A 25,935-nucleotide genomic window follows, 5' to 3' on the forward strand; every position below is an offset into this window, starting at 1 on the left:
TCTTTTCTGTGTTTTCTAAGCATGTAATGTTTCTTGGGTCTGTGGGATTTTCATATCCTGTATACATAGCTGCTTTTGAATATTTTAATTTACAAAGATTCTCCCTCTGCTTCTCTTTGCAATCTCAGGTTGTATGTTGTGTGGCTCTGCCCCTGATTTCCTGTGCCCGGTGTCTGCGGGTCTCTAGTCTCCCTGCAGTCTCGCTGCAGCTTTCATGATCAGTGCCAGTTAATTTCCTCCCACTGAAGTCTGCTTTAGGTGAGACACATACCAGTTCTTTAGTCAGCCCCTAGACAAATTAGAATGTTGCAGATAAGGTCTAGTCTATTCTCTGTGGTTCAAGGAAGGGGGAATTGGGATCTGGGGTGCCACATTCCCCAGACCAAAACTGCTTCCCACTGGGGAAGGGGGAGGAAAAGGCAAGTAAAAATGCCTCGAAATTTCCTGCTGTTTTGATTGTGGCTTTTTCTTGGTTGGGTGTTTGCTTGGTTGATGTAAACCTTTGACTGTTTTCCAGAGCTCTTGTAGGTATTTTAGTTAGCTTCTGGTTGTTCTTGGATGTTTTATGGTTGGGAGGGTGGGGGGATAAGGGCTTAGAGCTTTTTAGTCTATAATTTTGCTTCTTATCATTATTTCAAGGGAAGATTTTATTTTCCTTTGAGCATGGGAAATTTTTTTTTTCAAGAGTTCATTTCTTTTTATTGTTGAATAGAATTCACAGAATATATCACATGCTGGTTGTTCATTTTGTTGTTAATAAGCATTTGGGTCGTTTCCAATTTTGAGTGATTGTGAATAACACTGCTATGAGCATTTTTTATTTTTATTTTTTAAATTTTTTATTGTTATGTTAATCACCATACATTACATCATTAGTTTTTGATGTAGTGTTGCATGATTCATTGTTTGTGCATAACACCCAGTGCTCCACGCAGAACGTGCCCTCTTTAATACCCATCACCAGGCTAACCCATCCCCTACCCCCCTCCCCTCTAGAACCCTCAATTTGTTTTTCAGAGTCCATTGTCTCTCATGGTTCGTCTCCCCCTCCGACTTACTCCCCTTCATTCTTCCCCTCCTGCTATCTTCTTCTTTTTTTTTCTTAACATATGTTGCATTATTTGTTTCAGAAGTACAGATCTGTGATTCAACAGTCTTGCACAGTTCACAACGCTCACCATAGCACATACCCTCCCCAATGTCTATCACCCAGCCACCCCATCCCTCCCACACCCCCACTAGTCCAGCAACCCTCAGTTTGTTTCCTGAGATTAAGAATTCCTCATATCAGTGAGGTCATATGATACATGTCTTTCTCTGATTGACTTACTTCACTCAGCATAACACCCTCCAGTTCCATCCATGTCGTTGCAAATGGCAAGATCTCATTCCTTTTGATGGCTGCATAATATTCCATTGTGTGTATATACCACATCTTCTTTTTTTTAAATTTTTTATTGTTATGTTAATCACCATACATTACATCATTAGTTCTTGATGTAGTGTTCCATGATTCATTGTTTGTGCATAACACCCAGTGCTCCATGCAGAATGTGCCCTCCTTAATACCCATCACCAGGCTAACCCATCCCCTACCCCCCTCCCCTCTAGAACCCTCAGTTTGTTTTTCAGAGTCCATCGTCTCTCATGGTTCCTCTCCCCCTCCGACTTACTCCCCTTCATTCTTCCCCTCCTGCTATCTTCTTTTTTTTTTTCCTTAACATATGTTGCATTATTTGTTTCACAGGTACAGATCTGTGATTCAACAGTCTTGCACAATTCACAGCGCTCACCATAGCACATACCCTACCCAATGTCTATCCCCCAGCCACCCCATCCCTCCCACCTCCCACCACTCAGCAACACTCAGTTCATTTCCTGAGATTAAGAATTCCTCCTATCAGTGAGTTCATATGATACATGTCTTTCTCTGATTGACTTACTTCACTCAGCATAACACCCTCCAGTTCCATCCACGTTGTTGCAAATGGCAAGATCTCATTCCTTTTGATGGCTGCATAATATTCCATTGTGTATATATACCACATCCTCTTTTTCCGTTCATCTGAGCATGGGAAATTTTTGAGCATGTTTGTAGTAAGTGTACTGAGTGATTAATGGTTCAAGAGAAATGATAAAAGATCCTGGATGCGATGACATTAAAAACACAGAAAATGTAGCTTTGGAAAGTGTCAATGAAAAAGAGAAAGAGGCCAGGATGGATGAAGAATATTTGAGTTTGAGAAGTTAAAAAGACTTAAATTTTCACAGAAATAAAATCAAGTTTATTCAGAAGTGGGAGAGATTTGAGGGTTTGGTAGTATTTGTGGAATATGTGTTTTGGAAAATGTGATATGGCCGTCAGCAGTTTTATGATTTATTTTATGAGGCAATATGTGTGTTTTTGAGTATCTTCAGTGGGGCATACATATTTTAAGTGCATTGATGTTACGATCTATGATTTTGATTTTACAATTTATGATTTGGTTTTTATCTGTATGATACTATGTAATATTTATATTTAAATATATATATTTATGATTTGGCTTTTATCTATATAAGAAATGTATATAGCTTGGGACCCTGGGTGGCTCAGTTGGTTAAGTGCTCAACTCTTGGTGTTGGCTTAGCTCATGATCTCATGCTCTGTCAAGGCTCTGCACTCATCGGGGAGTCTGCTTGAAGATTCTCTCTCTGCCCCTTCCCCTACCTGCAATCTCTCTCTCTCTCTCTCTTTCTCTCTAAATAAATCTTTAAAAAAAAATGTATGTTGCTTTAAAACATCGTACATCTTCTTAAAACATAATGAGGAGCGCCTGGGTGGCTCAGTCATTAAGCGTCTGCCTTCGGCTCAGGTCATGATCTCAGAGTCCTGGGATTGAGCCCCACATCGGGCTCCCTGCTCAGCAGGAGGCCTGCTTCTCCCGCTCCCACTCCCCCTGCTTGTGTTCCTGCTCTCGCTATCTCTCTGTGAAATAAATAAATAAAATCTTTAAAAAAAAAAAACATAATGAAAAAGTATCGGGGTCTACTCAGCTCCCATTTCCCATTCCCCAGAGGTAATCACTTTCAGTCTTTTGGCTGTTCTTTTCTTTTTTTCTTTCTTTTTTTTTTTAATTGTTCTTTTCTTTTTATCTATATTTTCCAGGTAATTTGCATAGTCTATTTTCTTGACCTTTTTTCAGTTTTATGTAGTATTTGTTAGCTCCCTGCCTATAAAGACTAGCATTTAGATCATTTACATACCCTTCTTTCTGTCTCTGCTCCCCAAACTTTTTAATATTGTTTTATTATAATTTTTGTTAAATCAGTGTTCACGCTTATGTGTAATTCCATTTCCATTCTCATATAGCTTTTCGTTTGAAGTTAACTGCTTTTTATTTGTTTGTTGTGTAATGACATGTGTCTGTTCACTGAAACACTTTGATTTTATTCTTAAGAGACCTCTGTACTGGAGTTCTTCATAGTCTTGCTTTGATTTGGACTAGCTTCCATCTTGAAAAAAGGACAGCTATCTTCCTGGTATCTTCCTTTACCATTATACCACGTCTTTATCTCCTATTTATTCTCTGTTCTTTGGTTCCCATGGCATCTTCTTTTAGGTCTTACTCATTTTGTTGGGGTATATAGCCTTTAGTAACTTCCTGGGAAGGTGCGTAGGAGATATATTTTTTAAAATTTTGCATGTCTGAAAATATTTTTTATACTCTTTCTGTAACCAGACTGTGATAATTCTGTTTTAAGCAATTTTTCCTTCAGAAATTTGAAGATATTATCTTGTTACTTTCTGTCTTGTGTATTGCTTTTGCAAAAACTGATGCCATTCTTGTTTCTGTGTATGTAACTTGTTTTGTTTTTGTTTTTAGTTCCCCATGATCTGAAATGCCACATTGATATACCTTGTTGTGTATCTTTTTAAAATTGTTTGTTGGGTTCTTCCAGTGTGGAGATGCATGTCTTGCAGTTCTGGAAAATTTTTAATGTTATTTCTTTAATAATTTCCTTCTCCTGTTATTCATTTCTTTGTCTTACAAGTTTTGAAGTGATTTCTTTTTATATTTGGAATTGTGGATTTTTTAAAAAATTTCTGTATATTTTAATTCCCAGGAGCTCTGTGTTTTTGTTTTGTTGTTATTTTTTGAATGTTCCTCTGGTGTAGCATACTGTTCTTGTTTCATGAGTACAATACTGTTCTTTTAGGAATTAGAGTTTTTCTTTTAAAGTTTTCTTTATGCATTGCCTTTGTTTCCTCTATGGCGCTTTTTATATTTTTTCTTCCCTCCTTTCCTCCCTCCCTTCCTTCCTCTTTGACATTAATAGTGAAGACTCTTAAAATATTTGGTGATCCTTGGCTAACCATTTATACTTAAGAGGCAAGTACTCTTAAGAAGCTGTGTGCATGGATTGAGTTTGATTATTAGGCTTTTATGTAGAGAGTTCAGATGGCAAACTGATTTTGTTTCATTAAGGAATCTACAAAAATCTGCCGTTTGGGGCTTAATCAGCATTCTACAAAAGAATTTTCTAGTCTTTATCTTAGCGTTTTGGGAATCAGGCTAGATGTTTCAGGACTGTTTTTAGTAAGACTTTTCTTATTCTCACCTGTGTTCATCACCCCTCCCAGAGTCCTTGCAAACCACTCTAGGCTGTAAATCCTTTGTTTGGTCAAGGAAAGGGGAAATTATGTGGCTGTGCTTTGTGGGGTGGGATTTGGAACCTAACCATTCTCTTCAAACTTTGATTCACATCTTTGTTTTAGCTCATGCTTTCATTCAGAAGTATTTCCAAGAGAATTCTTTCCAGGTCTGACAGCCCAAACTGACTTGCTGCCGCTTTCCCTTGCTGCAGTTAGGGTTCAGCTTTTTCTCTTGAACAAAGTCAGTTATCACTTGTCCAGTTTCCAAAACTTGGTTGACATCACTTGTCATTTCTTTTCTCTTTTCCCATTAGCTTTATCTTTTATGCCTTTAATAAAAATACTTAGTGTTGTTTTAATGAGGTATGGGGAAAAAGTAAATATGAAGTGCATGAATTCAATCTCTGTGTTAAAGCAGAAGTATAAACCTTGGAACTGGTTTAAGGAGAGATCCTGTACAGAGCAATCCATTTGATTCCATTTGTGAGCATTTCCACTGGGGGGCATGTCCTATTGAAACCATTGAAAGAACACTGAAAAATTTCAGCACACAGAAGGTTGAGAATGGAGTGGTCACAAAGGATTCAGAAGAGAGTTGTCTTTATAGACTGGATCCTATTTAGTACATATGAGTATATGGCTAGGTAAGAAAACCGCTTTCATGAATGATGTTTGTAACTTTTATTGAGGCTTTGTAAATTTTATTACATCCATAACTTTGTTCCTTTCAAATATGTATAACTCCACAAGCTGTAAACTAAATATTTCTAAATATTTGGTCCTTAGTGAATATTGTATATCATTTATCTTAGATGAAAATGATTCTGCTCAAGTTTTTAAGAGCTTGTACATTTTCTTTTCTAGTTTAAAGATGGTCTTTAGAATTTGCACTATTAGTTTGCTTTCAGTCTCCCTTTTCATAGTTGGTGCAAAGAATCTCAGCTAGTTCTGGACAAATTATACTATAGATTCTGAATTAGTGAAGATTTTAAAATATTAGGTTATACTTGGTGCAGAAATAACATGCAGCCTGGTTTTGTCAGCAGAACAAGTAATGACTGTATTGAATTCTTTACTTTTGAAATCCTATAAAATCTGATTTCTAATTTTTAGTTAAAATTATCAGTTTGAAAACAGTCTTTTGTTCTCCTTTCCTCCAAATTATTATTTTCTTTCTCAAATTTTAGTTGTTTTTATTTTTACCTTTTTTTGGTATATGTGGAGTTACAGGTATCCCATTTTTTGAAAGTTTGTGTTAATCACTTCACTTGTATGAGAGACTGATGTTAGTACCTTGTTTTTCCTAACTGAAAGAAATCTAAAGGAGATTTTCACTTTTATGAAGAAAGGTGAAAAGCAAAAATAGCATTTAAAAGTGCTTATTTTACAGCAAGCCTTACAGGGCCAGCATGTACCATAAACACCTTCAAGCACCTTCCCTGGAATGATACTCAGCGTCAAGCCACCATAGCTTTGAACTCTGTGGGCAAGCGTACTTTATCTTGTTAGCAAGGTGTGTCCTAAGGTATGAGAAAAGCCTAATAGATTATTTTTTAGGTCTGTGAATACTCAAAAACTTTTCCTTATATGTTAATGGTAATTGCTTCTTCTCTTTATACCATTTTGGCTTACAAAAGTTTTCATAGGAATGCTATGGTTTCCGATAGTGGGGGAATCCTGTACTTTCTTCTGTACTTTTCACAGATGTGTGTTTGATCCAACTGAACTTCAGTTTTCTTTTGCCCAGAACAATTGATTGTTAGAATGTTTGTATGGGATTAAAACTAGTACAGATATTGTCCATATTAAAAAGTATATTTTCTGTTCTCTGAACAGGTTGTTATTCACTGTGATTTCAGTGTGGTTTGAAATCTCGCTTAATAGATTTTAACTGGGTTATGTTTAGGATGTTAAAAATGGTTGAGTGTATTTACATGATTTGTTTTTAGTGACCTACGTCTATTTCATCTCTTAACAAAACGTTTGGAGAATAGGGTATAGAAAGCTTTAGTGAAAAATGTAAAATCATGGTTAATAATGTTAAGTCTCAGAGTTAGAGAAAGAAACATAATTAAGTTATTCTGATTTTTTTTAATATCATTCTTTTGAACTAACCTGTAGATAATGAATTTTATTTTGACTTGTTATTTATTTTGTGCAAAATCAGTATCTGCACTATCCCCTTATTCTGAGCAACCAGCTTTTTGTTGCTATTTTTTTTTAGCACGGTCCAGCTTTCTTTTTTCTTGTCTTAAAATTTCTATATAGTTACCTAATTTTTTGTTTCTGAACATAGAACTTACATGATATTTTCATAGTATTATACTGAATAGTATCTGCGCATGTTTAATGTACATCACAGATAGAATGTACATCTGTGTATTAAATATATTCGTGATGATGATGATGGTGGTGGTGGTAACTGGAGTTATTTCTGGGATTCTGTTATAAAATACGTGATGTTCAGATCTGATTCCCTAACTTTGTGATAGTGGTTCATTATTAATATATGGTTGAAAGAGCTTTTCTCAATTTAAAGAGGGAACTGTAAGTGTGTGATATATCTTTTGTTTTCCTAATTACTCTTTCTATAAAACATTCTTTAGCTTCTTAAATGGAATAGTCACACAACTTTTTCTAACATGTATGACTTAGGACGAGTTTCCTTTAAAATCAACAACAGTTGATTGAAACTAAGTCCTATAACATATAAGGACCTCAGTGAACAATCTGTTCTCTCCACATTGACAAGCCAAGGCTTCCCGGGATACCTTTAGCTTGGTTGCACAGTATTTAGATGTGGATAGACTTTTAAAAATGTACTTAGCTTACCTACCTGCCATTTTTAATATTTTCCAGTCTTCTTGAAAAAAGTTATTGATTTGACCTCCTACCTAAAATCATGTTCTTTGGATCTAAAGCTGGTTAGACACATTATCTGACTGAGTTTACTGAAGCAAAAACATTCCATAACCTTAACCTTTTCCCTGACCCCCTGCTTTTAACAACTGCCGACACAGTTTTATGCTGTTCTGTGACCATGCTCGGATGAAACCTGTCAAACAGCTCCTTGAGTTATTAGGCTGTCTGAGTCTGACCTTTCTGCAATCAAAGATATATGACTTAAGGGCTCAGATTTGCCATGGCAACCGCTCCAATTTGCTGCCGTGAGAAAAGGTCTAATTGTTGCAGGAATTTAATGATCTACAGCGGCATCGGGGCTGCGAGGCTTTATGAACTGTTTACACCGTCATTTTCATTTGGTTAATGCAGTCTTTTCTTTGTAACCCATTCATGGCTAGAGCACAAGTGCTGGTGTTTCATTTAAACTAGCATTGCGTATCATGAGAGCTGTGTCAGAAAATGTGCCGCTGTTTGAAAAGCCCTTCACATGGGCTGATATTTCACTTTGAACACCCTGCCTTATTTTCATGCTTTTAAAAGATATTTTAACTGCTTAGACCTTTGCCAGACCTACATTCATCATTGGCAGAGAAGGGACTGTATACTTTTCTCCTCCATCCCCTCCTGAGCTGCTTACTGATTGAGTGCCTGTTGTCAAACAGTAGGAAATCACCCAGCATCCGGGGGAGGACGTATCAGATCACTCTCTATTATTCTTTATCAGTGCCTGTCCTTAAAAAAATTCTATATTTGGAGATCATTCAGCTTATAATTATGATTAGAAATCCCCTGTATTTTGGATGGTGCTATTGGCTGCATAACAGAGATTTCTACTTCAATCCAAGAAACATGAATTACTTGTTGCATTTGTCCAGTATTAGATAGAGAAATGTTTTTGTCCATTCCCAAATTAAGTTTTTTCTTCAAATAAATTAATGGAGGGTGATATTTAGGAGAAATTGAAAGTGTATAGATTGTATTACTGTGCAGTTATTAAAATTTAAAGTTGGAAAATGGATGATAATATGCCATAAAAATTTTATATTTTCAGTTGTTTAATTCAGGGATATTTCTGTACAGAAGCAAAATAACAGATTTCAATCTGTTCTATCCTTTTGTTATAAAGCTGGATAAAAATTGTACAAACTGTTGTGAAATACTGTGTTATGTGTGATAGTCCAAATAGGTGGTGGTTCTGGAGGAATTTGGTTGTACTGTGCAACATCTGTAATCGTATTTTGCATTCTGTAATGTAGAGAAAAATGTTAGTAGACAGACACTTTAGTAACAGAGTCACATACTGTGTATATCACAAAAAACCCACAGTGTGACTATACTGTTAAGTCCATTTAAAATGAAAATAAAGGTAAGGTAAGATGTTTTCTAAAACATTATTATTTAGTCATTATATTTGCAGTATGATAGGACTATAGTTAAAATGATACTGTAGGTCTTACATATGCCACATTTTACATAATGGTTGTGTTGTTTATTTCAGATGTAAGAAAAACAATAGATGATTTAAAAAAAGTGATGAAAAATTTTGAATCCAGAGTTGAATTCACAGAAGATTTGCAGAAAATGAGTGATGTGAGTATTTGTTTTCAGTCTTCTAGTTTTTTTAGAACAGTCTTTATGTTGAAAAAAAATCTTACAGCCCTGGAACAAATCCCTTGTTTCAGTTGCTTTCAGGCATTTTTCTAGTTTGTATGATTGCACTTATAAGAATTTTAATGTATTGAAGATTCAAATTGTTAATGGGCTTTTTTTGTTTAAAAAATTAGGCTGCAGGCGACATTGTTGACATAAGAGAAGAAATTAAAAGTGACTTTGAATTTAAAGGTAAGCAGTAAGATTGTTTTATGTCTAGTTATTTAAATATTTGCCATTTGTGTTGATTTTCAGGGGCTCTTATGTGAGATATTTAGGATTATATGATACTTTTAAATTCATAAGATACAAACATTTGTTTCATTGATTATTATGTTTTTATAACTTTGATATAAATCATTATATGTTTTAATATATTTTAAAATATAAACATTAGAAGGGAAATAACTTTTTGATGAAAAACTTGATAACTGGTTGATCTATTTTAAGTGGTGAGATGACATGGCTTTCTTCAAAGTTGTAATGATCCAAATATCTCAAGTTCAGAAGATGTATATTCTATACACTGGTCTGCCCCTAATTTGATCATTGACTTTGAGTCATAATATATCTTTTGCTAGTTCTTCTTTTAAAAGTTTAGCTTTAGGTGTTGTTTTTGGAAGAAAAAATGAAGATAATCTAAGCATTTTTCGGCCATTCATTTTATGTTGCTTGCAGTGGCATTCGGGACACAGGTGGTTTCCCAGGCTCACTTAATAGCCTTCTCTTGCCAAGGATGGGTTATGTGTTTGGGTTTACTTCAGTAAAGGCAGTGAGTGATTTCCCAGTCAGTTGTAACGTGTTACAGTAGTGAAATTTTTAAAAATATTATATAAATGGTTTATAATTTGCTGCTGTAGAAAACTGTTACTTTTAACATTATTTTGATTTTTTAAAATCCATTTTTTTTAAGTAATTAACTCTGAAGAGAACTTACTGGTTGAAACAGGATAATTTTAGAAGCCATATTCTAGCCATACTATCTCTACTAATAGGGCATCAAAATTAGTATCAAGTGGCTTTAGGAGGTGAAATAAAGGAGACATACATTAGTTAAAGAACAGAAAGACAAGTTACAATTTTTGTTTGTGGTGACCAGTGAAAGATTTTTGTGTTTTACAGGCCTGAAATATGAAACTTGCTAATACTGCTTTATCAATGATAGTTACAGAGAATAATAGGCCATGAAACACAATTTTGTTATTTTCAGATTTAGGAGGCTGTTCTACTTTTGAATATACGGTGGAGGTCATCTGTTAACCATATCTCATAACAGCATTTTAGACTTCTTCCCCATTGCCTTCTTCAAAGCTATAATATGCTTTATAAAAAAGTCCATTTTTTTCAAATGAAAAGCAAATGGATTTGAGTTCAGATTTTCTTTATCTCCTGCCCTCACATGAGAATTACAAATAAGATAAAGCAATTTAAAAAGTAGAAATGTTCATATATAAAATTATAGTCCAACTTCCCAGGGATTAGCCTCTATAGATTCCTCCTAGGGTATTCATGCCTGGCAGTGTCTTAGAGTTGAAAGTATCCTGTGACAAGGCTTTGATGTATTACTTTAGTAACTAAATTCTTTTGAGTAAGAATGGAAGATATGTATTATTTGTGTTGAATTTTTTTGTTATAAGTAGGGTACCTTGTGACCATTTCTACTTCTGCATTTTTGAAGCTCTCAGGTAGCTCTTCACGGTCTTTAATGTGCATATGAATCCTCTTGGGCTCTTGTTAAAACACAGGGTTGTGATTTGGCAGATCTGGGGTGGCCCTGAGTGTCAATACTTCTGAAATGTTCTGCAAGGATATCAGTGGTGCTGGTCTTTGGACCACACTTTGAGTAGCAAGATTATGAGATAGATACATCTTAGAGTTGCCTTTGCTTACCTTTAAAACCATCCCTCTCTGTCTCAACATCCCCTCTCCTCTAAAGAAAGTCTCATAAGTTTACATTTATGCCTTTTTAAAGTTGGCCATTAATAGCCGTGTCTTTCCTTTTTTTTTAAATAGCAAAACACCGAATTGCTCATAAACCTCACTCCAAACCAAAAACTTCGGATATTTTTGAAGCAGATTTTGCAAATGATGTAAAATCCAAGGATTTGCTTGCTGATAAGGAACTGTGGGCTCGACTTGAAGAACTAGAGAGACAAGAAGAATTGCTGGGTGAACTTGATAGGTACCTAATGACATTATCTTTCCAAGAGAATTTGTTTCTAAACAACATTTCCTTGTTAATCTCTTTCCTCATTAATAAAACAATACGTTAATTGAAGAAAATATAGAAAAGTATAATATATTAAAATATCAGTAATCCTCCCACTCTAAAATAAATATTAACTTCTTTAGAATATTTTCTTTTAGGACTGTACATTCATGTACATGCCCATGCATATATGTGTGTGTACAGAAATACTTAAAATCAATATTCCTGTTTTTTTAAGATTTCAGCCATATTTTATATAATGAAGTCCTAAGATATATAGTCGACTTAAAATAATTATGGATGTTTTATATATTACATTTTAAATGAAATATTTTTATACTCTAGTCAGGATAATGCTGTATATTTGAATGACTTGTTAAAAGAAAAACTTGCTCTGGATTTGTTACTGTAAAATGTTTATTCTTGCTTTCCTTTGCAAACTTTTCTGTTTATTGAGCAGGCAGTTTGTAATCTGGTCAGGTAGTTATATATATGAAAAACTTTTCCAAACTGCTGTTTGAAATACACATTAGCACTCACTTGGAATTGTCAGAATGCTCAATGAAATCTGTTACTACAGAAGTTCATATATTATTTTGCTTAATGATGTACCATATGCAGTAATTAGTTTCTGTGAAAAATAGGACATGAGGCACAAAGGATATATATTTTTTTCTACCATTTCACCTATGAATTCTTAGGTCTTTTTGATTAACTGAAACTCTTTCATTTTTTTAGATCAGTCTTGAATCTTGAATCTTGTTATTTTCTTGGTCATGATTCTCTTTCTATTTTTGCATGATGTTATTTCAGTTCTATTGCTTTTTTGGTTTTGTTATTTTTGTAAGGTCTTCAAATCCTTCAGAAATGAAGCATGAAAAATGTACATGTGTGTATACATATAATTACATTCATGTGTGTACGTATGAATTCTTTTTTTAAAATTACAATAATACATGCTTGTAAAATATTCCAAATATAGAAGTAGAAATAAGAATGTGTTACATGTTCTGGGACTTTAATTTCTGGTCTTTAAATAGAGAAACATATTCTCTGTGAATTTCTTACAAATCTCTTGATTGTATTATTTATATTGTGTTGTGGGTGGCCATGTCCTCTTGCAAAGATAAAAAAATCATCTATATTTTACTTAGTGTTTGAGTAACTACAACATACAGAATTAGCGTAGGGGTTTTTTGTTAATTTATTTCAAAACATTTTTATAGACTTAGAATTCTAGTTAAAAATATATCTTATTCAATCTTAATTTCTGCCCATTGAAATGAACTGAGAATTAGAATGTGGAGAATTTTGATGTGTTTGTTTGATCTTGTTAATTTTCTTTTTCTTTACTAGTAAGCCTGATACTATGATTGCAAATGGAGAGGATACGACGTCTTCTGAAGAAGAAAAGGAAGATCAGAATATAAATGTGCATGTGATGCATCAAATAACAGACTCTGTTACTTCCAGCAGCTGTTATAAGGATGTTACACATTCAGAACTGTTCGGTGGTCAGATGAATGGCATTCATTCAATGAATGGTTCAAATTCTTACCACAGTAATGAAGATGATGATGATGATGATGATGTTGATGGTGGTGATAATGAAAATGAAAATGACCATGATGCTTTAGGGGTTGGAGATCATTCTATACCAACAATATATTTTTCTCATACTGTCGAACCTAAGAGGGTTTGTATACTTTTAACTTTATTAATTTTGCATATAATTTAAATATTCAGTATCATCGATAACACTCTTTATTTTTTTAAAAATATTTTATTTATTTATTCATGAGAGAGAGAGAGAGGGAGAGAGGCAGAGGGAGAAGCAGGCTCCCAAGGAGCAGGGAGCCCGTTGCAGGACTCGATCCCAGGACCCTGGGATCATGACCTGAGCCGAAGGCAGATGCTTAACCATCTGAGCCACCCAGGCGCCTGATAATACTCTTTAAAAAAGAACAGTGTCAGCAGTGATTAATATTGTTGATAGTGCCAAACAAGAAAACCATCTTTTGCCTCTTATTCTGGCCAATTTTTCTAAAAAGAAAAAGGGTAGGGGGGGAGTCTAAAATCTAGATAGTTTGTTTTTGGTCCATTGTTCTCTGAAGCCACAATAGAATTTGAATTGTTTGGGGTCTGGAAAGGGATCAGATTTGAGCAGCAACCACTGTAACTCCACCTGTCCTTCATTCAGAGAGTTTTCTTATGAATTCGAGAGTTAGTTATATTGTGGGTGTTTTGGTGTACTTAGGATGTTAAAGTGACTGCTTTTGTTACATTTTTAATTATGCCTGGTTTTTATTTTCTGTATGGGCACAACATGAATAGGAGCACCATGAGCAAAGTGGAAAAATTTAGGAGGAAGTAAAAAGCTCCTTTTCTGATAAAGTAAATATAAACATCTGTGGATAATCATGACTTTAGAATTTTGGCATTTTAGACCTGGGGGTTACTGTAGAGATCTTCTTTTTAATAATTTTTATTGTTATGTTAATCACCATACATTACATCATTAGTTTTTGATGTAGTGTTCCATGATTCATTGTTTGTGCATAACACCCAGTGCTCCACGCAGAACGTGCCCTCTTGTAGAGATCTTCTAATACAGGGTTTGTAAGCGTTTCTTTAGTATCAAAAGACTTTTTATTGCCTTCGTACTTATTGTAAAATCCCAGTATTTAAAATAGATCAAAACAGGTTGGTTCTGATTGGAGGAAGGATAGACTACCTTAAACCCATTCCCTTGCTCTGCAATGCTGCTCTGAGGAGCAGCTGGGAATTTATCTTTCTAATTCATCTTTCTCAAGGAAACTTAAGGCCTGGAAGTCCATAGAGCTGGCTAGTAATAAAACAGAAAGTCCTTTGTGTCAGTGTAGTGCTCTTTGTACCACAAGGTATCTCTTCAGGGATTGCCTAGAGCAGAGTTAAGGGTCCATGGTATCAGTCTTAAGTATCCGTGATTATTATTTAATGAAACATGTTTAAAACATATTTGATATTTCTTAGGTCCCTTAAGTTATCCCTGCTCTAATAGGAAGTGAAATTATTTATTTATTTATTTTTTAATACTTCAGGCTAAAGGGAGCATCTTGTGAATTCTTTGGAAAAAATTGACCTAATAACCAGAAAAAGAAGTTTGTTTTATGATTCTTATTTCAGGCTTTAAACTTTTTCTTATTTGCATGTCAATAAAAAAGGAAGAAAAAGTAGTATTTTTAGGAATGTTATGAGGAAGAGCAGTCATTCATGTGGAAAGCGCAGTATAAATGCCTAGTAGGAATAGAAGAATAACATGATAATCCTGCAGGGTTTTTTTTGTTTGTTTCTTTTTCTTAGTTAGTTTCTAAAAACTAGAGGTATTTAAAAAATTCTAAATAGTTAAATATTATCTAATATTGCTTTTATGACCTAAATTTTATATTCTTACCAAATATTTCTTTTGGTTAATTGTGCTCTTTGTTTTGAAATGCATGATTTAAGCCAAAAATTTACATCAAAGTAATGGGGTGATGTGAAAGCTTATAATAAATGAATCATTTAGTTTAAATGTAATTTGCTTTCAATACAATAATAAAGTCACTGAAGACTAGAATTGGTCATTAAAGAAGATACAATTTAATGTAGTAAAGTATGTTAAGGTAAGGACTTTTTAATCCTGATAATGCACATCATTTCATGAGTGTCAAAAAAATTTAAACTGTCACTCTTCTTTACTTACAGAGTTTGTTTTAGTTTTGACTTTGATTTAATTTCTCAAAAGGGTTGTTATTTTATGCTGTGAAATTTTTAGGTCCGAATAAATACTGGAAAAAATACCACTTTAAAATTCAGTGAAAAGAAAGAAGAAGCTAAACGTAAACGAAAGAACAGCTCTGGTGGTGGTCATTCTGCCCAAGAGCTGCCTACTATCAGGACTCCTGCTGACATTTATAGGTGAGTGGTATTCACAGGCAGCAGAACAATGTGCTGTTCCCTTCCCTCTTTTTGTAACTGAACATTTATAGGAAGAGGTTGTCTGTAATACAGAAGGCTCTATCTATCACTGAAAAGTGAGGTATTCTGATAGAGTTGCTTAGTATTTCAAATACTCTCACAGGGGCTACTGAGCTACCATAGGTTCCCAGGTCAAAGCACTTGGAAAAGTGCATGGTCTTTCCCTTTTCCCCCTCTTTGCCAGTGCTTTTAAAACATTCCCGATCGATCCAGTCAAAATATGTTGTATGTTAACTTTAGAAATATAAGTTTGTGTTTCTAATGGGCTGGAGCAGTACTTTCTGCCATAGCTGTGAAGATGCTTGGCATGTGGTTTACCTTTTCACAAAGCAGGAGTCAAGCATTGCTGTTCCAGTTTTTTGTTGTGTTGTTTGTTGAAAAAGTTACCATTTAAAAATACCTACTGTTTTCATGACCCATATTTGTAAAAGAGTTAAAATTGCTAAATTGTCTTCTAAGTAGGCCTAAATTTATGTGGAATTTTGACAAATCAGGTGTCACCCAGAACATGGGTATAAAAAAAGTACTCAGGCCAAAAAAATCATGTTTTTAAGAATATAAAATACATCATTTGAAGCTAAAAATTATTTTGATTGTGAAAATTTTAGATGTAACTTTGAAAAAAGCGTTGTAGATTAATTTCTAGAAAAGATTTTTTTGAAATCATTATAAATGTATCCTCTGTTTTTGAGTTACCCAAGTGGCTGTGTATGTTTTCGGATATTGTAGAGTCTTCGTTGATGTTGTGAACGGAGAGTACGTGCCTCGCAAGTCGATCCTGAAGTCTCGCAGCAGAGAGAACAGTGTTTGCAGTGACACCAGTGAAAGCAGTGCTGCGGACTTGGACGACCGGCGGGGAGGCCTGAGGAGTGTCAGCTGCGAGGAGGCCACTTGCAGTGACACTAGTGAGAGTATTTTGGAAGAGGAACGAGAGGAAAATCATCCCAAGAAACTTTTGTCCTTATCAGGAACGCCTGAGGTGTGTGTGTGTGTCTCTGCCTCTCTTATGTCATGTAGTATCTTTCCTCAGTTTTTGTGAGATCAAAAAGGTGGTGGTAGCTCCATTTCAGAAGCGCCTATGATTCACTTTCCCGATTTCACAGAGATAATTTTTGGATTTGAAAAGACATTTCTTTAAAAGAGGCTCTCCTCTGCCTTTTTAAAAATTAGAGGTGCTCTATCTCCTAGGTATGGTTTATAAATTATTAGTCTTCTACTCTTTAAATGATTTTATCTTATATTGTTATTTATTGAAGTTAATCAACTGGTTAATGGAATTGTTTATCTTATAGCTTCTTTAGTTTGTACATATATTTAATCTCAAAAATTATGGGACCTAATTCATTCTAGGTTTGTTCTTTTTCAATAATTAATAATTTGTAAAACATTAATAGTCACTAGCAACATAAATGAGGGTCTTGTAAAGTTAACATAATTCAAGAAAACTTTTGCAGGGGGAAAATATTACCAATCTTAAAGTTTTATTTTTGTGAAGTAGGAATTTTAAAGTATCTCAGTTTGCATATGTGTTACATTTTTGGCTAGAAGATCATTTAGCAGCTTACTTTAAATAAATTGCCACTAGACCAAACCATAGTCATTTTAGAATAGTTCAAGTAGATGACTATACACTTCCTTTATATGCGTTAGTTGAGTTAAAGAAGAAATATATATGGCAGATAATTATCTGAGGTCCTGTGTTTTGGCCTGTGCCAGGGACATATTTACTCTTGGGGGTTATGGAACCGTTTTACAATTTAATGAAAGCTGGAGATCCTCCCCTCAGAAAAATGAGTGCACACAGATATATTCTTATCTACCACATAGCACACACTATTGTGTGTGGAGGGGAGGGGTATTGGGAGATCCCCAAATAAGAATTCCTATCTTTGAAATAGTCATATGTTATGGTTGCCATTATTCCCAGGCATGATTTCTAAATTTTTTTGTTTTTTTTCCTAAATTTTTTTCCTCCCCTCCACCCAGTACAATGATCTCAGTTGCCCTGGAAAGTATCTCATTTAATAGTCTTCCATACTATTAGAAAAACAGGTAATGGGTGTAGATTTCTGCTATTTTTAAGTTTTTGAAAATTAGGTTTTTATAAGGACTTAATGTATCATGGTATAGCTAGAGCTCAGGACTGGAACTTAGTTTTATTTCATTCTTATTAGCTTTGCATTTTGTATTGAACTGTTATCATTAGCATTCTAGAAGCTGTACATTTTTTTTTGAACACCAAAACAAATAGTTCATGCATATGGTAAGTACTTGAAAGATATCCTTTTCAGTGTCTTTAAATGCTGAAATAATGTCTTCTTTTTGCAGAAGCATTTTTTATATAAGGCTCAATGCTCATCAGGATAAAATAGGAGTTTTGAGAAAGTAGACTTTGGGTTTCTTTTGAGAGCTTGGATTCCACCCAAGTTCTTGAAATACTGTGGGAAGGAAGGGGCATTCTTGTTTTGTTTCTTTGGTGGGGCAAGGTGGAGGGGCGTGGCTTTCTAAAGTATTCAGGTGATACATTGTCTTAACTAAATTTGTACTCTTGGTAGACAAAGGGAAGCAAAATATACATGAAAGTTTACATGTCAGATTTTACTTTGTATGTAATGAGTTTTAAAAGATGAAAGGGGCAATCAAATACCAGAAACTTTCAGAATAAAATCCATATCAACTCCTTGGGTTTTATAGATCTTATTCATTCAGTCAGTCATTCATTTATATTTATTTATTTTAAAATATTATTTGAGAGAGAGTGAGCATGCGAGAGAGCACAAGGCAGGGGGAGGGGCAGAGGGAGAGGGAGAAGCAGACTCCCCGCTGAGCAGGGAGCCCGATGGATGCGGGGCTCGATCATGACCTGAGCTGAAGGCAGACCCTTAACTGACTGAGCCACCCAGGTGCCCCTTTATATAAAAAGATCTTTATATAAAAAGATATATAAAGATACATCATTGGTTATATTTCCAGCATTTTGTACACATTACTTTTTTTTCAGTTGAACACAGAGTTGGCCAGATTAAGTCCAGCAGACATCCAGTTGAAATTAAAAGAATCATTTTTTTTTGGTGGAACATCTGATTTTCATTATTGAATTATGATAAATTTTGAGGCAGGTGCTTGTCTCCACTAGTATCAGCACTTAATTTTTCAGTTCACACTGATCTCTTAAATAAAATTGAGGCAAGATTCAATAAAATTCTCAAGTAACTGCCATAAATGAACACCACCTAAGAAATGTCACTACTGCTGAAAGTAAGCTATTGGCTAGCGGGCAGCATGGCCTCCATAGGATAGCTCATTCATCAGCTCATGTTTGACACCCTAATAGCATGTTTTAGTTCAATACATTATTTTCCACAGCATGGTCTGGACATAAATGGAATGTGTGAAAGTTGAGGATATTTTATGTACCCATTTTTGTTTGATACCAGATAAAACGTTCATTTTACATTTTGCTTTCTTATAAAAATCTACTTATATTTGGTGGTGTAATTAAGATATATTTTAATAGTACTTGATTTCTTTGAACAATTTGTATTTTGTGTATTTATCCAAAAATCTTAAGAATTTACTTTTAACAAAAAGAAATGTCTAATTGGCAAATACAGGATAAAGATTTTGTGGGCATCTTACTTACGTTTTGTTACCATAATCTGACTTTTGTCTTCTAGGCTTTTTCTGGAACTGTAATAGAAAAAGAATTTCTGTCACCCTCCTTAACACCACACCCAACCCTGGTTCATCCTGTGCTACCCACCATTCCAGAACGAAAAGAAGTTCTGTCAGAAGTATCAGAAGAAACTACAAAGAGGGTTTCAAAGTTCAAAGCTGCCAGATTGCAGCAGAAAAACTAGGGCCTGCCTAGGCAATGGGAGTTTACATCCTGGAACCTGGTTTTGCATTTCTTTAGAATCTATATCGCAAAATATGTTACGTGTAGTTTGAAATAGGCATCCAGAATTCATTTGGCAGCAAGATCTCTTACTGTTATCAGTGGTATTCAAAATCAAAGTAAATGTTTGAATACTTTAATATTCAGCTTGTTTTGTTAATTTTCTGAATACTGTCAATACTGTTGTCTAAGTGTTCTTACGATGCACTGGCAGTATTTAGAATTATTTTTCAAAGAATACTGTTCATATGCATTGTTTTTGTGTTTTGAACTAAATACAGGCAGTTTTGTACCAGCTGTGAAGTTGTGCATACCATATGGACCATTTTAAGGAAACTTAAAAAATTTCAAATAGATTCAACAATTATGTTACTTGCTTTAGCATTTTAAAGGCACTTTAAAAAAATCTACTTCTTGTAGGTTTTGCAGCTAGGTGGCTATTTAAAAAAACTCTCCCCTTTGACGGTCATTCTATCATCTCTGAGGCCGAAAGCTACGTGTACCCTCTGGGAAAGTTTCTTTGATTAGAAGAATGGTATTTTGTAAAACATTTTTTTTTCAAGTAAAAATTTTATGAAACTTGGTCTCTAAAATGTTGTGAAGTTTATGATTCAGAATTGAATACAGAAATGTCTTTGATTCATATCTATGCTACCTGCACCACACAGTGGTTCCTTGAATTCGTGTAATTCCATAGGCAATTCTTTTTCCTTGGTGTGTTCACTTTTAACTGGAATTATATTTTGGGAGAGAAGGAAAGGTTGTGTAGATGCTTAAAAAAAAAAAATCCAAGATTTTTTATATAAGAAATTTTATGTTTTAATTTTCCAACATTTTCATTCTCTAAGGCTACTTTCCTACTAGTAAATAATTGAAATAACATATTGACTGTTAGCAAAAATCCTTAAAATAAAGAGAAATTTATTCTAACATTGAAAATTACACTTCAAGTGTTAATCATTAGCTTGATGCATGCTGAAATGTAGCTTTTAAAAAGCATTCTGCATTAGTACTAAAATAAGCCATCAATGCCAGTCCACCCTCTATTCATGGCTAAATATTTAAAAGTTATTTATAGCTTCTTTAATGAATTCTTGCTTAAACAAAGTGAAATTATGTCCTAGAAAAGTAGAAGCTATTTGTAACTAGAACAGCACAACTGTAAAAATTTTATGAATATGTATTTTAATAATACGGGGATGAGCCTGAATCTCCACAAGTTAATGGATAAGTCAGAACAGAGGACTGATTTTGAAAGATAGCCTAAAAATGTAGATTTGTTCTTTAGTAAATTTTAACCAACTGTGCGTATATTTTTAGTTAAAACTGTTTTCTCTCAGCCCATTCCCCCACAAAAATCAAACCAAACCAAGAGTACCATCACATACACACAGAAGAGTCCTGACCCCAATTGCCATTCAAGTGAGCCCTGTTAGATATTCCCCCAGAAACAAACTTTATTGTGGGACTATTGTGATATCCTTTACAGGCATGTAATTTCAAGAGTAGTGTCATTAAATAATTTTTCATAATTTGAGCCTGTTGTTTATGTAGTTTATGTCACTTGCAAATACGATGTTCCCTCATAGAATAAGATGGTGGTAGAAGCAAAGAATAAGTGTTCGGTAACATTTTCTTATGTTCTGCTGAAAACTAAATGAAGTGGTGTGGCCCCATTTCATGGCTTCTTCAGTCTTACAACAAAGGTTCGATTGTAATTTTACATTATAGCCTTATTTTTCATATTAAATTCATGTTTCGATGGGATAAAATGAAGCTGGTCATAAGTGTTCTCTTTTAAACCATTGTAAAACAATAGCAGAAGTTTTTTTTGTATGTTGAACAAATTTTAGACTTACAGAAAAATTGCAAAAATAGTATAGTTTGCATATACCTCTTCATTCAGCTTCCCCTAATATTATAATATCTTGTATAACCCTAATGCAATGATTAAAACTGGAAAATTTATGTTGGTACAGTACTATTAACTGATCTACAGATCTTATTTGAATTTCACCAACTTTTTCACTAAGTGTTGTTTTTCTGTTCTAGGATCCTATTTTGCATTTTTTGTAACTCCTTAGTTTCCTCCAGTCTGATAGTTTGTTTTCTTTTATGATTTTGACATATTGAAGAGTACTGGTCAGATATTTTGTAGGATGCTCCTCAATTTGAGTTTGTTTGATGTACTCATAATTAGAATGAGGTTTTGCATTTTTGGCAAGAATACCACAGAAATGCATCATATCAAGAGGTTCATATCAGAGATGCATTCTAGTGTGTCATTTCAAGAGGTCCAAAATTTCAGTGTTAACCTTGTTAAAGTGGTGTCTGCTAGGTTTTTCCACTATAAAGTTACTATCTTTTCCTTTGTAGTTATGCTTCTTTTCCTCCTCAAACTTAAGCCCACTAATATTTGCATTCATTGGCAGATCTTGTTGGCAACAGTTATTACTGTGGTATTTGCCTAATGGTGATTTTCTTGTTTTGGCTCTTTCTACCTACCTACCTAACACTGCTCTGCCTTCCCTTCCCCCTTTTTCCCTCCCCTCCCCTGTCCCCCATCCTTCCTCCTTCTTCCCCCCTAATGTAATCTAATGGGATAGAGGGGCTCCTGTGAAGCTATTTCAATGCTCCTGTCAAGAATTAATTAGCAAAAAAAAAAAAAAAAAAGAATTAATTAGCATTAATGCTTTATTAGCATCAAGATGTCTGGGTACTTTATTTTTTTTACATTTATCTCTTAGAATTCTTTTGTAATGAAAAGCTGTGCCATTCCCCTTCCTGCTGTTTATTAATTTATTATTTATATCAGTATAAACTTGGATATTCTGTGGGTTAAGATCCAGTTACCATTGTTTTGTTTGCTCAAATTGTTCTATATTTGACCATTAGGAACTTCTTTGAGTTGGTTCCTGAATTCTTTCCCAAATCTCCATATTTTTGTTTGAACATTTTGACTCCACAAAATGTTACAGGCTTATCTTGTATTTTTCCTGCTCCGGTCTTCAAATCATCAGCCACTTCTCCAAGGAACCCTTACTCCTTTTATTGGAGAAAGGTGTTTAAAAACCAACATTTCTCATATGGGTGTGTGTATTGCCATTGTGGTGCCAATTGCTAGAAGCCTTTCCTTGTGGAAATTATGTATACTAACCAATGCATGTGTTTACATTTACATATTTGTTTATATATATTAAAAAACATACAAGTTTATACTGACACTTCTGATTTTAATCAAACGCCACAGGGTTTGTTCCAGTTTTTCCTTATTTGTGACTTCTTTAACAGTGAGAAACCTGGCTCTTATTATCTACAATGTATTTGCCTACTTTTTTTTTTAAATCTTCTAGACACATAAAAGTAGTTTCAGAGTGCTAATCCTTACCCCCAGGAGAAACACATTTATTAACTATAGTGCACTATTTTATGTTCTTTTTTTTTTTTTAGCTAAGTATGGGTCAAGAAACTTTTCCAAAGTTGCTTAGGTTAGTGTTTTTTCTTTTCCCATTTCTTTCATTGTGATTGTGTATTTGTAATACAGTTAGGTTCATTTGTTACTATTTGTGTTCCATTTTGGGTTGTCTACATCCTTGTTGGTGTTAACGGTGTAATTTGGTGGTGTGTGAAGGGTGTTTGAACATCAGTGTGCTTCTAACAGTTAAAACTCTGCAAAAAGGTAAAAACGGAGAAGTGGCACAGCCCGTTGTTTCCTGGCTCCCCGTTTCCTGTCCCATCTTCTTTCTGTCACTTCCCCACCTACCTGCTGTGTATAACCAATCCCTATTTTCTCATCTCATTTTTTTTTTTATTTCTTTAGCACAAATACATCCATATGTATTTTCTTACTCCTTTCTTTCTGGCATGAGGATGACAGGTATAACTTCTCCACTGCACTTTTTTCCCCCCCCAGTTAATAGTATGCCCTGGTAATCACCGTATGTCAGTTTATAGAGATCTTCTTTTGTTCTTTTGTTTGTTTTTTTAAGAGATCTTGTATTCTCTTGTGTAGCTGTAACATGGTTTATTTGGCACTTCCCTATGTATGGGCACTGTTTCTGGTATTTTGCAGTTACAAGTGATGATGCAATGAGTAACTTCAGTGTATCTATATCTTCAAGGCAAGAGTCCTAGAAGGATTGATTGGGCCATTGGCACAATTACTCAGTGATTTCTTTTAAACGTAGGATAAGGTCTGTTTTGAATGTTATTTGTTCTCTTGTTGAAGACATAGTTTTAACACGTTTGCGTATCTACATTTCATTGATGATTCTTTGATAATATCTTTGGGACACTGTAGTGTCCTAAAGGAGTTTCAGAATCATTAAGGAATATTAAGTATATATAGTGATCATGTTCATTTTCTATATTTTTTATTTCTTTTACTTTTTTGAGGAAATTGGTCTTGCATATAATTTATAATTTTCTGTTCATTGGAGTATTTCCAAATTTCAGAAGTACAGATACCTTATTATATTTGATTTGCTTTTCTCTTCTGAGGAACAGCTTTTCAAGGATACTAATCTTTATCTGTGTGTTCTTTCGGTGATAGCATATAGGCTTTCAGTCGAATGCTTGTTAAATGAAATCTTCAACTACACTAGATACTTACGGTTTATATGCTTAATCCGTTGGTCAGTATTGTCGAGTTTTTACATTTTACAGTGTTTTCTCAGTTTAATTTCATTTTATAGGAACATCATTAGGATATAAAGTTTTTGTAGTTCCCTTACCTGATGAATCGTAAAAAATTAAATAATATTTTTGAGCACTTACTATGTATCAAGCATTTTCCATATACTTGATATGGACTATTTCATGTAATGCTCATAGCAGCCTAGTGAGGTAGGTACTGTGTTTTTTGTTTTTTTTTTTAATCACCTCTATTTTAGAGATGAGGAGACTAACTCAGAGACTAAGCAACATTTGAAGTCACACAGCTGTTAAAGTGGTGGAATTGGGGTTTAAAGCCAGGCAGATTTGCTCCATAATCAGCACTCTTAACACCCTTCTCCGACATGTGAATTGTTTGCCCTCTAAACAAGGGCACGTAGCTCATAAGGAAATATGTGATCTGTAGAATATCCGAATACTCGCTTACTAATTGTGAGGTCACCTTTTTAAAAACCCAAATTGGAAACCTGCTCTGTTTCTTAAACTTCACACATTAAGAGAGTTCATTTTGACTTGCTGGAATGGAGGTGGTTTCAACGATATTATTTGGCCATATGCGTAAAAGAAAGGAATGTGTAGATAGAGAATAGGAAAAGTGTGAAGAGAACTAATCGGTGTAACAGTGTTTCATTGAGAAGCTTCATTTTTTAAATACGAATTTAGGCATTATGTGCATGGAAGTACAGAATTAGTATATTCATAATCCAGTGGCTTCATAGTGACTCTCCTTGTCCTTAATGATAATTTTTTTTGCCTTAAAGTATTTCATATAACATTGATATAGCTAAATATTTTTCTAGTATAATCATTTCCATTTTGTGTGTGTGATATTTTTGTGTTTTGTCTTTTTGTGTATACATAGATGCCCATAGTAGTGATGTTATAGTGTTAGTGTAAACAGTTCTTAGCCTACTCTGACAATGTTTTATAACTGTCAGGTTTAGTTTAGGGTTACTGTAATTACTCTTATTGGGACTTACTCTACTATTTTGGGCATTCAATTTACTCTGATTATTTATCACCTCCCTACAATGCCCTTTACTACTATTCAGATGAAGTGCTTTTTTTTTTCCCGTTCTCTCTACTGATTTGGAAATTATATACTTGCTGTATTTTAATTTTTTGACACTTTCCTATAAAAATGTGCACTTTTATTATAGCTCTGTTCTTCCCAGACAGTATGATCACTTTAGCATTTGTAGTACTTTGGTTCTATTTTTTTCCCAACAGCTTTATTGAGGTATAATTTATATACCATAACATCCATTTTTTAAGTGTGCAGTTTGGTGGTTTTAAATTTCAAGTTGTGCTACTATTGCTACAACCCAGTTTTAGAACATTTCCATCATACTAAAAAGATCCTTTGTACCCATTTACAGTCAGTCCCTATTTAGATCCCCAGTCTTGGGCAACCACTAATTTGCTTTCTCTGTATGGATTTCCATTTTCTGGACAGTTAATATAAATGGAATCCCACAGTATTTAGTCTTTGGCATCTGTCTTCCAGTTGGCATCAGGTTTTTGAGGTTCCTCCATGTTGTATTAATGCATCAGTAGTTCCTTCTTATTGCTGCCTAGTAGTCCATTGTATGGATATACCACATTTTGTTGATTCATTCACTAGTGGACGAACACTTGAATTGTTCACTTTTCTGGGTATTGTGAATAATATTACTATCAACATTCACGTTGCAAGTTTTTGTGTAGACGTATGTTATTTCTCTTGAATAGATACCTAGGAGTGGTGTTGCTAGATTGGATGATGAATTTAAGTTTAGCTTTTTAAGAGAGTGCGGTTTTTCAAAGTGGCTGTATAATTTTACATACCATCAATGTATGTTTCTGGTTTCTACATATCCTTGGTAACACCGTATGGTCTTTTTCACTTTAGCCATTCTAATGGCTATAAAGCTTTATTTATTTATTTATTTAAATTTGCATTTCTGTAGTGACCAATGATGTTGA

The 25,935-nt window shown here is 34.3% G+C and overlaps 1 protein-coding gene across 2 annotated transcripts in view; it reads left to right on the forward strand.

The window, feature by feature from the left end:
• URI1 (URI1 prefoldin like chaperone) overlaps positions 1–20,828 on the forward strand; it is a 112,381-nt gene extending 91,553 nt beyond the window's left edge. The window contains exons 4-10 of one of the 2 annotated variants that reach the window (XM_027618706.2): positions 9,039–9,130; positions 9,325–9,382; positions 11,204–11,372; positions 12,756–13,095; positions 15,196–15,338; positions 16,128–16,377; positions 19,076–20,828. In XM_027618706.2, the coding sequence (XP_027474507.1) occupies positions 9,039–9,130; positions 9,325–9,382; positions 11,204–11,372; positions 12,756–13,095; positions 15,196–15,338; positions 16,128–16,377; positions 19,076–19,258 (1,235 nt within the window). In that variant the 3' untranslated portion in view covers positions 19,259–20,828. The remainder of the gene's footprint in view (positions 1–9,038; positions 9,131–9,324; positions 9,383–11,203; positions 11,373–12,755; positions 13,096–15,195; positions 15,339–16,127; positions 16,378–19,075) is intronic. The other variant, XM_027618707.1, reaches the window with a different exon arrangement.
• Positions 20,829–25,935: the final 5,107 nt, after the last annotated feature.

The sequence above is a fragment of the Zalophus californianus genome, chromosome 17 (genome assembly GCF_009762305.2).
Source record: "Zalophus californianus isolate mZalCal1 chromosome 17, mZalCal1.pri.v2, whole genome shotgun sequence".
In the NCBI taxonomy this organism is placed as follows: Eukaryota; Metazoa; Chordata; class Mammalia; order Carnivora; family Otariidae; genus Zalophus; species Zalophus californianus.